At 43.1% G+C, this 14,966-nt stretch overlaps 2 protein-coding genes across 14 annotated transcripts in view; both read right to left on the reverse strand.

Moving 5' to 3' along the window:
* Nucleotides 1-6,439, reverse strand: part of AXDND1 (axonemal dynein light chain domain containing 1) — a 24,956-nt gene extending 18,517 nt beyond the window's left edge. For all 3 annotated transcript variants that reach the window (XR_002441148.1, XM_021404642.1, XM_021404643.1), the window contains exons 1-9: nt 5,663-6,439; nt 4,193-4,348; nt 3,509-3,624; nt 3,037-3,137; nt 2,316-2,436; nt 1,821-1,906; nt 1,196-1,252; nt 954-1,059; nt 131-252 (exon numbers count right to left, since the gene is read on the reverse strand). Coding sequence is in view for 2 of the 3 variants with exons in the window: in XM_021404642.1 (XP_021260317.1) it covers nt 131-252; nt 954-1,059; nt 1,196-1,252; nt 1,821-1,906; nt 2,316-2,436; nt 3,037-3,137; nt 3,509-3,624; nt 4,193-4,331 (848 nt within the window). In the remaining variant the exon portion in view is untranslated. The remainder of the gene's footprint in view (nt 1-130; nt 253-953; nt 1,060-1,195; nt 1,253-1,820; nt 1,907-2,315; nt 2,437-3,036; nt 3,138-3,508; nt 3,625-4,192; nt 4,349-5,662) is intronic.
* The window catches only part of SOAT1 (sterol O-acyltransferase 1), a 28,425-nt gene continuing 20,205 nt past the window's right edge, over nt 6,747-14,966 (reverse strand). For all 11 annotated transcript variants that reach the window (XM_021404656.1, XM_021404657.1, XM_021404661.1 and 8 more), the window contains 8 exons: nt 14,321-14,402; nt 13,594-13,639; nt 12,364-12,493; nt 11,950-12,047; nt 11,348-11,446; nt 10,948-11,083; nt 10,336-10,481; nt 6,747-9,479 (listed from right to left, as the gene is read on the reverse strand). In XM_021404656.1, coding sequence (XP_021260331.1) covers nt 9,423-9,479; nt 10,336-10,481; nt 10,948-11,083; nt 11,348-11,446; nt 11,950-12,047; nt 12,364-12,493; nt 13,594-13,639; nt 14,321-14,402 — 794 coding nt within the window. In that variant the 3' untranslated portion in view covers nt 6,747-9,422. The remainder of the gene's footprint in view (nt 9,480-10,335; nt 10,482-10,947; nt 11,084-11,347; nt 11,447-11,949; nt 12,048-12,363; nt 12,494-13,593; nt 13,640-14,320; nt 14,403-14,966) is intronic.

The raw sequence follows: 14,966 nt of genomic DNA on the forward strand, positions 1-14,966 counted from the left end.
CAATGACATTGTGACAGGCCAGCTTTGTTGGGCGGTGACATTAAGAAAGATCTGCAATAGCTAATGCTGCTCCTGAGAGGATACTGCCATAAATCAAGAGGGGGATTAAGAGTGCTTGGCAAATGTTGACCTGAGTTTAGAAAGCAGCTGTCCTCTCTCCATGCAGTCCACGCTGACCTGCCGAATCAGCTCATGGAAAACTATGTTGTAAATGTTCTGCTCCGCCTTCAGCAGCTCCAGCATGTTGTGCAGCTGGTAAAACAGATGAGACAAATGCCAGCCTTGCAGAGCCTAGCAAATCTACTTCTTCATCAGCTGAGATTGGCACAGTTTACTAATATCTTCTGAATCTAATTTCCCTCTGGAAGAGGTAAAGGGGAAGAGAAAGAGCCATCCTGCACACATTCACATGTTCTTTTTCAAATTTGTTATGCACTATCCTCCCATCAACATCTGTGGAAGGTCTCCTTCCAGCAGGAGTTCATACTGAAGCAGTGCTACACACTTTTCAAAAATCCTACTTTGTCCATTTAAACCTTTCCCATTACTGTGAAAGAATAACAGAAAACAAGCCTGAGCAAGGTACGGAGGTTTTTTTGACATCTGTTTTGGCACATGAAGGTTTCCAAAGATCCATTTTTAAACACAGCAGCCTGTCTGCTAACAAGGAGATGAGATAGCCTCTGCTTTACTTCCTCCATAGTAATGCCAGATACGCCCCTTTCTGGCATTTTTGTCAGAGATACAACTGCTACACCAGCAAGCTAACTGCTTGTTCTTCAAGGATCAGACAAAGACAAACAGAAGCTCAAGAGGGGAATCTCTCACTTATGACAGCACCTGAAGTTAGACGGCTTAGGCGGAAACTAACTGCTGAGAGGCACCTTAAGCACAACAGAGGTAAACACTAGGAAAAATGATATTATTTTTCTGGGTATGAGCGAGTTACCCACCTGAGAAGGTCCTGTTATTCCAATCAGCTCATCTACTCCAGCTTTTTCCAACATGCTGTCCATTGCCTCCGTGAGCTGCATGACCTCTAACCTCCCAGAAGGTTTCCTGACAGACAAGAAAGAGACACATTATTATTCTGTGTAACACATTATGTTATTTTCCAACAAAATGGAATTCAAACTGTTGTGTGGTTTTTTTTTTTTTTTTTTCTCCCAGCAACAACTTGATTCAGGGTACTTACAAGGATGGGAACAGACGTAGTTTCTTTTTACTGTCTTCAAGCAGAGTTGTGTATTTACTGAAAAAAATATAAAAACTGGATTACAAAGTAGTCCTTCCAGTGCTAGCTAAGGAATCCTGCTCTCTAATTCAATCTCTATGTCCAAAGTACAAGATGATCACAGTAAGACAGGGAAAGAAGTCCCTACGGGCTTGTTCTCAGTGGGAGCATCCAGAGCCTAAAGTGAGAACTGGATCTCCTGCAGCTGTTCATCCAGCTGACACACCAACAGGAGCTCCTTCTTGCCACCACGACATAAATCTTGTAGGAACATTGGAGGTACCCAGTAGCCTTTTGGAGTAAAGCTAGGTAAATGAAATTCCAAGCTTGCAGCCTGAAAAACCAAAGATCCTAAATGAACAAACAAACAAACCTGCACCAGAATGGTCAGCTTCCAGATGTTAGCAGGCCTGTATGAGCTCCAGGGAGAATAAGAATGACCCTGAGCCTGCCCAGTTTTGCTGCAGAAAACAATTCTAGAGGGTAGGTAGAAAAACAAGACTAATCAAAACCACTAAAAAGTAGTGACAATTTCCAAAAGCTCTACAGCTTGAGGAAAAATCCTGGTAAATCAGAAAGCACTTACTCATCAAAGTACTTCAATGGCAAAACTCCCTGGTTTCTCACGATGTGAAATTCCTTGGGAACCAGACTATCTACTGAGGTTGCTTGCTAGGGATAAAAAAGAGAGAGCATTAAACATCAGCATAGAAGATGGCATGCAAATTCCCAGTTCCTTGCCAGAGATGGCACAGTTTTGGCAACGAGGAGAGCAAAGCTCACAGAGTGACTTTTCATGGTGCTTTTCTCTTTCCCACTCTATGTAATTAGAACACAACAGAAACAATCCACATTTGGAAAAAGATTAAAAGAATTAACGCTGAACTGCACTGGAGAGCTGGGAGGCTATGAACTGAAGGGAGAACTGATGACTTATAGGATCAGGGTAAAACATTAAAATTGTCTTGGCTAAGAAATCAAACAAAGCTGCAACCCATGGCAACACTGAGGGTGTATGTGAAGAATTCCCTTCTCCCACTTAGTGATACACACAGAAAAATAAAAGAAGAGCAGTGCTCACAGGAGTGCTTGGGACTGTACCACTGCTTTGTTCCTGATGACTCTGAGAAAAAGAGCTTTGGAGAGCCTCTGTTTTCTTATCTCCTCGGCTAGTCACAACATCACACAAGTAAGAGACATCCCTGAAACAAAGGGAAAGAGTTTGTACACTGACCCAGAACGCAGACAACCTAACTTTCTCTTGCTACTGGCTTCTTCCAGGGCAAAAAAGACTGATGAGATAATGTTGGTTGGGCAGATTAATCTCACGTTGCCCGTCACTGGCCAAAAACTATTTTTCATGCCTGTTGTCAGTGCCTTGTCACATGCATACCCAATATCTGATAAAAACAGTAGAGGAGCAAAGCATTTTTCAATTCCTAGTGCTATTTAAGTAACACTTATTTACAAAGAAGTGTAAAGCTATTCCCTGCTAAGTCCATTAAAGCCAGAAGAGCTTCTTTTCTTAATCCTGGATCAGAGTATGCCACTGAGCCTGGGATCCACTGGAAGAACGCTTCCAAAGAGAGATCATTTAGCAACTCTTTTTATTTATTATTCCTGAAGCGTATTTCTCTTGAATTTCTCCCACGTAACCTCAGTTGGGATAGCAAGTCCATTCGTCCAGCCTCTTTGGGCCGCGCAGCCACTCACCACTAGAAAAACCAGTGGAAAGACCCATCTGCATTTCTAGCTCTAGTGTCTTTCCATCGCCGTCAACTCCTTATCCCTTCTTTGCTTACCTTCCAGCGCCTGTCAAGCTGACAGGGTGGTCTGTCAAGTGTCTGAACTTGCTCCGACGATTAGGATAATGCCAAAGCCGATCTGGGGTTTGCAGGCAGCCCTGGAGACAAAGCACACGTGGCTGTCACTTCTTAGCCAGAAATGTGCCAAGGAGTGGGAGAGGTCAGAAAGACTATCTAAACAAGCTCCATGTAATGATTTCTGTCTTAAGGCTAAAGAAACCAGTATGGGCAAAACAGTTGGCATGAGGTGTTCACAGCAACACACGGGTACAAGCACATTTACCATTTTGCAGGCATTGGAAGACTATGCTTTGGATCTGTATCAAATGGCATGATCAGCAATGTGATGTAAAACAAGACAAGTTTATCTAACAAGGTTGGCACCCTTCTCTTTGATCAACAGAATGAAGCCGTGCCCCTAGGAAAGAGTCAGTTCTGGACAAAAAAAGCGGAAGAGGGAAACACTTACCCTGAAGCCCACTGTGTTTTTCATTTTTTGGTGGGACTGTAAGTAGTCTGGGCTGTCAAGAGAACTGCTGGCACAGGTCAGGGCTCGGAAGAGCTCTTCTGGAACAAAACTGTACTCTGGGGAGGAAGAAACAGGCCTGGTGTGGTCAAGCATCCTTGGTGTACCCCTTAACAAAGAGATCTCTGGGAAGCAATGCGTCAGAACCCATTTATTCTGCTGATAAAAGAGGAAGCAAACACCATCATAAAACAGAGGCCTGAGGAGAACTGTGAGAAGTTGCCTTCTCCCTTACCCCAAAGCAGGAACAACTCTCTCAGACATAGGTAGCTAATCCCATTTTTAGCAGCTGCTGAATCTGCGGTGAAGCCTAGAACAAGTTACCTTTAAACTTTGGGGGACAGAGGCACTAGATGCACAACTGTGCCAAGCTGTCAGGTACACAAACACCAAGGGATGCTGCAAAGAGCTAAGGTGCAAACCTTATTTATGTAAATCCATTACTCTTCTTGAGGATTTCTACCAGTTGACTTCCTACAAAAATATGAACACCCTGAAATACTACGAATTGCCTAAACAAAGGTAAAGCTTAAAACTCCCCCCAGAAAAGCATCCTGTTGTTAAAAGGAACGTGAAAGGACACAATCCTCTGACAAGTATCTGCCCCATCTCCATACCCAGCCCTACCTGAGCGGTCCTTGCTGACAGATCCTGTGCACAAGGAAGTGCTCATTTTTCTTCCATCTGCCTTTGATCCAGGAACTGGCATTCCACTGGTGGGCATGGTGAACAGGTGCTTGGGTTTTTTATGCTTAACCAAGGACATTTTCAGTAACAAACAATCTGGAAACAAAGTCAAATCCACCTTTGTACTTCCCAGGGTTAATTTTTCTTGCACTATTATTTATTGGGGAAAAAAAAGTGTCTGACACAAAGTAGCTCAGTTAGGAAGAAGCGCCTGATGGTTTAATTCCAGTGAGGAACACCCAACAAGAAGCTTTTAAACGGCTCTACCATGGGCAACACTTAAAGGACCATCCTACTCATTACCTACTTGAACTCATAAAAATGCATTTCATAACTGACACGGCATCAACTGGATTCATAAACACCTATGACTTTTCAACATCTAAGTCAAATATAACTTCTGCAATTTATTAACATTTAGCATCACAAAATGATAGCTCACTGCACTTACTGAGACTGTCAGAAGAGTTCTGTTCTCCAAACGCTACATCCACTACAAGAGAGCTTGATTTCATCATTTGCAAACGGGGTTAAGAACTAACAACTGCTTCTTTTTACACATCTAACAACAGGGTCAGAGGTTTAATTGTAACTGAATTTCTCCGTTAATATTTTTCCTTCTTGCTTGCTAATGAAAAAAACTTATTTCCATTAATTTCATAACCCCAAGGGACCCTCATGCAAAGCCTATGCTTGCCAATACACATTGTTCTTTATAAATACTCTTTGACCTCCTTATCAGCTGTATCCTTTCGTACTGTGGTTTCCAGTTAGACTAACAGCATTTCTTCAACTGCGTGAGTTTGTGCGTGTAGGTATAACCAAAGAAAAATTTGGTAAAACTTCTGATAGGTGAAAAGATTGCAGTGCTTTCCTCCCACTCCCCATTCCTCTTGAACACCAGTGCCTGGCAGCACGCTGTATTCTCACCAGAAAGGATGGGAAGATTGATTAATGGTGCTGTTCTCTAACTGCTACAGCTTAAGGACACAGAAAAGAAAGGCTTGACTTCAAGCATGTGGTGCACAGCTGGAAAATAGCACATTAAGTTCCTGGCACGTAAACTCTTTCCAGGCCCAAAGTAAAGGCAGAAATTACCAACACAATGTATATTTGGCAGTTGCTCTGATTTAATATGGGTTAAGTTGGGAGAGGCTAGAAACTCTAGCCTGTTCCAAGAGCTATAAGCGCTCCTCTGCAGCTCTTCCTCAGCTCCAAGAACATCCTCTCCTCTAACAGAGGGGCTGGACCAGACAGAGGCCGTGCTAGGGGTTCCCTGGAGGTGGGCGCACTGTTTCAGGCCACCCCACAGCCATCAGCTTGCAGCCCCTGTTGCAGATCAGCAGCTCCCAAACCTCCCAAGTATTCCAGCTCCCACACTGCACAGGGAGCAGCAGAGCCCCCACATACCTGCTAGCTATTACCAGCTGGGCAGCTCCTCCCTGGCTCTATTGCTATGGAAACAGAGCACTGCCATCCCCGCATTCTGGAAGCGACCTCCCACAGCAACCCTCCCCATCCAGGAGGGCAGCCCCACACACCTCTACCCTGCCCCCAACCCGGCCCCACTCCCTTTCCCCCCTCTTCTGCCACCCTCATCCCAAACCAATCCTGAGCCTCAGGAAAGAAACAGGCAGAGACAATTTTTTTCTCCTCTAATAGGAAAATATATTTCAACTGCTGTAATACAGTAGATTATAAACGGCTCCTCTGCATGACAGAACATGGTACAGGTTGCATATACATGGGACCGCTGGTACCAGGGGCCAGCAGGTGGCTGCTGTGCAGTCCTCTCCTTGCACGCCTCTTCCCTGCCACATGATGAAGAGACAGCAATGGCTTCTTCACCCTGGAAGGGGGAGTTGGCCTGGCTGCAAGCACCAGAAAGGACAAGGGTGAGCTCAGCTGGCTCAGAGGCACCGCACAGAGCTGGTTCACAAACCCGATGCCACGGAGCATGCGGGCCTGCTCCTGGGTCACGCTCACACTGGACTGCCGTCCTTCCAGCCCAACTACATTCAAAAGGTGGGAGCTCAAACAGCTCAGCTGTCCATTGGCAAGTGGACTGACTCATGTCAATACCATTTTATATTTAAAAAAATACATTAGGATCTCCCCCCTCCCACCACAGCACGAAAAACTTGCCTTACTCAGGTGACAGCCACAGGGTAGCATACAGTTAACAGCTCAAATACAAGACCGCTTCACTCTGGAAGGCAGAAAGCAAAATATCCCAACAGAAAGGACGTACAAGGCGTGAAGACTCTGCACAGATTCAGTCTTCCTGAGAACCATTATCTGCATGATAATGGGATGCATTTTGGACATATTTCACAATATTAACACTGATTTTTCTGATTTTATTGAGCAATGAACTGCAGCTGTACTGGCTGCCATTCCAAAGCTGAAGGCTTCCCACCTTAAAACTGAAGGGGTTACTATGGAAGCAAGCCTTATAATTCTTACGTTGGAAAGAATCACAGAAAACAACATATACCATTAGAAATTTGAAAAGGGCAGGTTATGAACTTTAATATTCACTTACTTGACCAGAACACCATACCACTAGCTCTGGTACTCATGGTCTAAGAAAACTCTTTTCAAACAAACATACTATAACAGACGAATTAAACAGGAAACGTGCAAAGGACTCAGTATTCCCCCCTCCAGAAAAATGGATGTAAGCCTATAATCAAAGCAATTAAAAAACCCTTTGAAATTGAAAATAATTCCCTGACAGCACAGTTGCGAGATGCCTTGATCTACAAGGCTGAAAACCTTAACCTGTCAAAAAAACTTCAGACCAGCGCCAACAGCTGAGCACCGCATCCTTGCTGCCTTTTGCTTGCCAGATGCTCAAACCCCCAGGCTTCCAACACCAAGGACGCTGACCCAGAAAACGCTGATATTTTTTCATTAGGGATATGACACAGTGCCAGCTGCAAGGGCAACACCACAACTTGGCACAAAGTGCCAGGATTTTATCTCTTTTGAGAACACCGAGATAGCAGCAAGACTTGACACAGGCATCAAGAAATAAAAATTGAGTTCCAAAACCATCACACCCTGTTGGAGTGCAATCATATCTGTACGTAAGTGTTTTGAACATCAACTCTAAAGTGAATTTTATCCTGTATTAAGCAAGTGAAAGAACTGTTTGGTCAAAGAGTTTGTTTGCTTTTGTTCACGCTTTCCTTGGGTTTTAAGAAGGAAGCTGATTTGAGAGTGACTGTTTAGTTGCTCCATCACTTCTATCCCTTCCTCTCAAAACAGAAAGAGGAAGAAAGACTGAGGATTGTTTAGACTGAACAAGATAAAAGTAATGTATTTCATTCTTGGGATTTTGTATACTAATGCTGCCAAGTTTGGTTACATACGCAAACTGCTTTCATTAAACCAACTCAACTGTTTCAACAAACAAGTTATCATAGATGTTTTTAGAGAACACCACATGCAAGTCTCCAGTTTGGCAAATTTGGCCTGACACAACGTTCCTTCTGAAGCACAGCATTTCCTCTTCCAGGAAACTCAAAACCTGGAAGAGTTTAAGTATCACCTAGCTCTCATGAATTTACTTTTGACTCAGGTTAATACAAATAGAAGCCCAAAGGACGTTAAAGTGGGAGACAAGTCCACGAGTTCCAATACTGTTGGTATCTAGTAACTAGGTTGTAGGTCAGCAAGGAAAAGCTGTTGCTGAGAAGTGTCAAGTAAGAACATCTGAGTAATGAAGAGACTCCCCATGACCAAAGTCAAGGAAACTACCAAGTTACTCTCCTTCTCCAACAACGAGAGCTGTGATTTCAGAAAAACAGATACATACCCAAATACTATGTAAGTTCCCTTTTGTGCTTAATATCTGACAGAGCAAGGAAGCTGAAAGGGTTCTGCCTAATTCAGATAGGATAGCTGCTGTTATAAATACGTACTGAAAGACCAAATTCACTATGCTTCTCCTTTTAGCAGTGTCTATGGGAAGGTGTCCTACCTCTTCAGATGCAGGAGAACAATACCTAGAAAACTGATCTTACCTGAAAATCTCACTGACAAGAGCAGACACAAGCAGAGGCAAAAGCAGCTCTGACTTCAGCTGCTGGGTCAACCCCAATTCCCCACTGACAGTGATAGAGGCTGATACAGTACCTGTTGGCAAGGGGCACCATGACGTGCTGGTAAAGAACCCAACATAGTCTTTTCAAATGAGAACGCACTATGTACCTGTAAAGCCAATTACATTTTTTCTTACAGTTCAGTCATAGTATTTCAAACCTTTCTCACTACAGAAAGCCTTAATTTGTATACCTTAAAGCATCTGCCAAGTTAAAAGAAAAAGCTCTTAAGTAAATTGTGTTAAAAAATCTCATTATCTGTGCACAACAGAAAGGAAGAGCTACAAGAAACAATCTATTCTTCAAAAGTCACAAGGGCTTTCAGAGGACAAAAATGCTGTAAAGTCAGCTACGAACTTAAATAGAGAGAAAACTTAGATTTGCCATTTAAAAAAGAAAGACAAACTTCACACACTGTGCCCTGCTTCTGAACATAGAAAGAGTTGATTCTCCAGCGATCCACAAAGAGACAACACCCTCCTCCTCTGCCCATTTGAAATCCCTAGGCAGCCAACATACATAAAATGCAGTTCAAAGCCATCCAGGAATGCTTTGGCTATTTTCACAGCAAGGAGGCAAACAACTTGTCGCTCCGTCACTCATCCGTGGCATAGCAACGGACAAGATCACAAAGAATAGAAATTCCGTAGACATCCCATTACCAGAAAGGAGAAAAAACTGTAAAGGGGTGACTGAGGAAGATGGACGGAAGCCAACCATGAGCTACTAGCAGATGTGACTGAACTGCTGCCCAGAAGAGCAGCCACTTGGGGGACCCCTGGACAAGTAGGATTCCAGTAGACTCCACCTTCAGCTCATTGTTTCACTGGCATGGAAACGGCTCAAAGAGGGACAGCACATAATGGATGCTGCCTGTGAAGCCTGGTGCAATCCAGTTCAACTGGGTTGCCTCAGTAATGTTTTTAAAAGTTACAGTTTCTCCCAAATAATCAGGAGACAAAAATTCCCTTAGAAAAAGTCTGCAGTGAATCAGTCAATGGTCCAAATACTTGGAGGAAACTCTGTTCTTCTGTGATGGCACGGCCAGAGCGTACAAGTTTTTACATCTGCATGTGACACGACCACGAGCGAGGCTTTAAGTAGTCCAGGAACGGTGGCTGCAAAACACAGACAGGCAGCATGTTAGTCACAGGCAAACAGCACCAGCTGCGGTGTGGTCTCCTCAAGTCAAACTTCCCTAACAAGAGAGATCAAACCACATTTCCACACCTTGAACTCTATTCTTATCTCCGCTGAAAAGCACAGGTTTAGCTGCAGATGTGACAAGCTACTTGCCCACCTCCCACCCTACACAGCATTTAGCAGATGCGTCAGAACTGTGGATATAGTAGCATACTGCCTCATGGAGCCTGTAATTTATGATAGCAAGCTCTTAAATGAGACTCAACATTGAGTTTGCTTGAGTATACCTTTGATTAAAATTGAAATAAACTAGCAGAACAATACATTTTATGTGGAAGAAGAATCTGATACCAAGAAAGTGTCAGAGAAAGTAAGGGTAAAAACAACAACGGAAACACCTGACCATTTACAGGCAAACCATTCTTATCGTCACCCACGCTAGCCTAGGAAGAGCTCAACAGGCTCAGTTTTTGCAGGCCTCCTAGAAAAGTTTCTCCTGACCTCAGTGGCCAAGTGCTGCAGTTACACTCCCATGGCATGAACGGTCTCGCTTCCTTGCAAGTCGTAGCTTATGTTCTCTCAGATATGAGGAAAAATGGCCTCAGTTTCAAGAAGTGAAATACCATCAGCATAGAAAGAATACTAATCAAAGTACTGCTGTGAGGGAAAGCTTACTGAGATTTCTGAACAGTTTCTAAATAGCTCCCAGTAAACTAATACAGCACACTGTCAAAAAGGCTTGTGTCATTTAATTCCTGCCCTGTCCCCATGGCAAGAAAGGACAAGCCACTGGCATGGTCAGCTATCCCCTCAGGAGGGTCAGTCACTCACATTTTCTGCAGGACAGTACTGGCGGGCGTACCACTCCTGGCTGTAGAGGCAGATGATGACACCTTGGCCCAGAAAGAGGGATGTCCACATGATCACATTCCAGATGGGCCCCTTCCGACGGTCATTAAGGATGAAGTTAAAGAGCACTGGAAAGAGGCAAAATGAGAAGCATCATTCAGTAACCGGCTGATTTTTGCTGGATATTCCCCCTCCCCACTGCTTCATCTCCAGAACAAGGCCGCTCCCCAAGGTCAGTGCAGTGCACAAATATCTGATTATGCCTGGCAGTACAGCAAATACTATTAATTGACCTTAACTTCCAAAAAAGTCCTCCAACAAGCTGGAGCAGCTGTATGCCTCTTTGCTTGGGGATCAGTACTGTTTTTGGTACACAGATGACCAAGGCATGCTGGCAGAGGTGACCTAGAGTTTCAGAGCCCTCTAACTTATAGCTCTCTTCCTCCCCATTCACATCTTTGCTTGTCTAAGCCACAAGCTCAGCTACAGAAAACCATTCACTAGGTTTGGACCCACAGCTGCAAACTCTTGGACATGAGACAATTGTGTATCAGTGACACCGCGACCTACTCACATACTCTGCTGGGAACTTACTTCCAAAGCACATAAACAGGCAAAAGAGAACTGGGTAGAAGAAGCCGAAGCAGATGCTCAGAACGTATTCATGCACAGCAGCCGATACTGTGAAGACGGACAGCATAGCTGCAGCTTTGAACTTCTTACCAAAAAACTGGAAAACAAAAGAACATTGTCACCTATTCTGCTGTGGTTTTGGTTTAGTTGCTTCAACTTGTTTGTTGCGTTAAAAAACGGAAACACAAAATACTATTCCTGGAGGCATAGTAACAGAGGCTGTAAGAAGTATAGTGGCTGCGCAAAGCCTGCAGAGGAAAACCAGCTATTTGCTTCTCAATACAGCAATAGGGATGTTGTGTGTGCTCAACAGTTAAACATTTAATTAGAAATACAAGGAATACGTGAGCTTGTTACTCACCCAGAGGAAGTCCCTGTAGGCATAGTAATAGAGCCAGTCATGCACTACCACGTTCCAAGTTCGGTAGTAGTTTGCATAGGATGTGGAGTTCCACCAGTCCTGGAAGCAAAGTTGAAAGAATCTAAAATCTAATTAAGCATCAAACATACTGCAAGTCCCTTCTGGAATGTCAAGTTTAAAGACATCAAGAGAACACTGCGAAGCCAATATAACAACTTACACCACGAAATAAAACATGCTGTTGTACTTTCAGTGTTTTCCACAATGTACATCAAGGTTTGCTTTTGTCTAAAACTGCTGTGACTGAGATGATTAAAGAACATCAGTGTCCTGACCAAGCTCTTGGGTAGGCCTGGTGGTTAGTTCTGTTCAAGCACAGGGTTTATTACTGCACAAACAGTTCAGACTATCAAGTAAAAATAACAATTAGAACACAGGCACCAATTTAAGCCACAGCATAAAATAAGCAAAACCCTGTGGATATTTTTAGTAAAAAGAAAAACACCACCACCACACCCTCTAGTTTCCTCTTTCTTTTCTGTTAGGAAAGGCACTGTTTTAGAATCTTTATAAAGCCTGCTTTATGAACTCCTGCTTCTTACCTTGTAAAACATCCTATCTGCAAAGCGCATCATCTCAGCAAACGCATTAAGCCAACAGTGAAGGAAGGCAAAGAAGACCAGGAAGAGAATCAGTACCCCTAGAAGCAAGGCAGGGACAAATTGATTTTCTTGTATTTTCACCAAGCAATAAATGGGAACACATAACACAGTCAAGATTTTTCTTGTTAGGAAGGGCTTTCCAAGACACTGACACATACAAGCTTTATGCCACCTGCACAAGAGCTGTAAAACCTTTTCAGTTTCTTACTGCACAGGGTCACGCTTATTTCAGAGGGCAACAGTACCTAGAATTCGCAGACTTTAGTTCAGATTTGCCTGTCATTAATACCTCTGCATCAAGCATTTCCCTTCTCTTCTGCCTCTTCTATAGTCACTCACAGACCCACGTCTTACCTGGCAGAATTGAGTTGAAGATGCACAAGACCAGCCCTCGAAGATTAAAGGTTTCTTGACTACTGTTGCGAAACTGAGGAATGCAGAGCCTCACAAAGATGTAGTAGGCATAAAAAAGCGAACCAAGCACCTGGAACAAAAGAAGTAGTCTGACTTCATAAGAGAAACACACAGTTAACATATCAACACTTGATAGCTCTGAAAGAAGAACAGTAGCTGCCAACACAAGTCAAGTATTTTATTTCACTTCGCTACTAGTAAGCTTCCATAATGGTCCAGGCAGAAAGTAAACAGCAGCCATCTCTCTACCATGTTGATTGCCAGGAAGAAAGTCATCTTTTGTACTACAGAAGCTTTAAGTTTCTCCTAGTCCTGTCAGCTCAGAAGTTACGACACAGACTTACATCGACGCGATACTAAGCAGGGAAAAGTGCCTTGTGATCTAGGTCCAAGACAAGTACAGAAATAACTGAAAAATAGTCTGTAATTATATCTAGTATTAAAACTTACTTTCCCTAATCCCAAAGAAGATAGTAACAGGCCAAACCACCTCGCCCTTCTCTGGCTTGACAAACCCATGCTCTGGAGGGTGAAGACAAAATGCAAGCCACTGCTTTAAATACTCATAAAAGCCAAATACGCATGTGAGCAGCCAGAGGTTTTCTGTTATTTGTTATTTATTTTTAAGACAAGAATGTATTCTTTTTACAGCAAAAATTTCAATCACACAAAGCCATTGCTTGGAAATAAATCCACAAGATGCTACTGAAGTTTACAGTCCAAGCAGGTTCTCCTTCAATACTGAAGTGAAGATCAGGTCAGACTTTAGCTCAAATAAGCACTGAACTCCAGGCCTCTTATTTCAACACTGGTCTGATTATCTGCAGACAGGTTGCTGTGCCAGTGCATTACAGTAAAACATCAATGTAAAGAAACAAGGCCAGAGCATAGTGCTCCCTATACAGGCATGCAGCTTTAGTTTTTATGGAATGGAGTCTGCTTGCTCAAGAAAACCATTCTGAAGGTTTGCTTAAACAAACATTCTCACATATTTTTGACAGAACCTTCAGCAAGGTCGCTTTTTAATTTCTTTTTGAATCATTAAAAGGTATTCTTTTCCAGTAAGCTCACACCATGTTGACAGCAACTAGTGCCAAAGGGAAAGCTGTTTAGCAACACAGTTTAAGTGATCTCTGAAATATCTGTTCTTCAGAAAGCTGCATTACTCACCTGTGCAAACTTGGTAGCTACGTAGCCCCATCTTACCATAGGATTCCTAGGATAAAGAATGCAGAATGTCACATCTAAAAAGGATCTTGGAGCAGCAAAATCCTCTTTTCAGTTATTGACTGTACTTTGGAAAGACTGGTTTTAGAATTCAAAGTCCTTGACCTCTCGAATTTTGAGAAGAGGTGCCTATACCAAATTGCTGGTTCCTCACAACTATGCAGGACAGCTGTGACAATTTCATAAAGGGAAAAGTATCTCTGGGGCAGCATTACACAATTACACAGGAGGTGGTGATCCACCTGACAGTCATGTAAAGTACTGCTGACTTGACACTATAAAAGTATAACAAGAAGAACACAAAAGTTCGTGAGTTCTCAGTTTTATACAGCTTTATTCTACCCCCTCAAACTCAATAGGCAAGAGCATCAATTAGCAATGCATGAAGCAATGCACAAGTCTGCTGCTGGGACTGCTACCACTAGATATTCAGCAGCAACTCGGTTCAGTTCATGCACACTTCACAAAGGGACAAAACTGGAATTGTAATGTCCTTCTGACTACTATTAGTAGTGGAGTGAGTTTTTGTAACCAAGTCCTGTCCATGCCAGGTTACTGACTTGACCACGTCTTTATGAAAGCTCTAATTAACTAATTTAATAGATCACATAGAGGGGTCTTTAGTACTGGCTTCAGTTCTTTAACATTCTACTACTGTTTCTCACGTTACCTGGGATAGCTGTCTCTATAGATGAGGGTGGGAGCAAAGAGGAAGTACAAGTATTGAGAAATTCTAGGAATAGGTACTGAGCCTGGAAGAAAAGGAAAAGAAAAAAATAACCCTTCAGTCTTTTTGCTTATTGAAGGTTTGTTTTCCCTGGCACTCTTTCCCAATACACAACACTCATCGTATCCAAAAAGATCAGACTTGAACTAAAGATAGAGGATTCCCAAGGAATGAAGCAAACTATCAGATGGAAATCTCCTTGAAAAGTGCAGTTAACAAGACAGGACGACTAACAAGCAATACAGTGGTGGCACCCTGATATCACATCTCCTTTCCTCCTCGCAAAGATTACAGAATTGCTGAGGTTCAAAGGGATCTCTGGAGGTCATGTAGTCCAACATCCTTGCTCAAGCAGGGTAGGTGAATCTTAGGGCCTGTATCAACACGTGGGTTCATGTTCAGCTCCAGTATACACTGCCAGAAGGAGTTCTAGAACTGCTGTCACTTCACCAGTGTACTAGACTGGGAGCGTGCAGGCAGCCTCTACATACTGCTCATGAAAGCAGAAATAAGGAGTCCCGCTGAAGCAAGACTTAGATCTGAGCAACAGTCTCACTCGTTACCTAATACCAAATAAAAAGATTCAGAT

The sequence above is a fragment of the Numida meleagris genome, chromosome 7 (genome assembly GCF_002078875.1).
Source record: "Numida meleagris isolate 19003 breed g44 Domestic line chromosome 7, NumMel1.0, whole genome shotgun sequence".
NCBI classification, from domain to species: Eukaryota; Metazoa; Chordata; class Aves; order Galliformes; family Numididae; genus Numida; species Numida meleagris.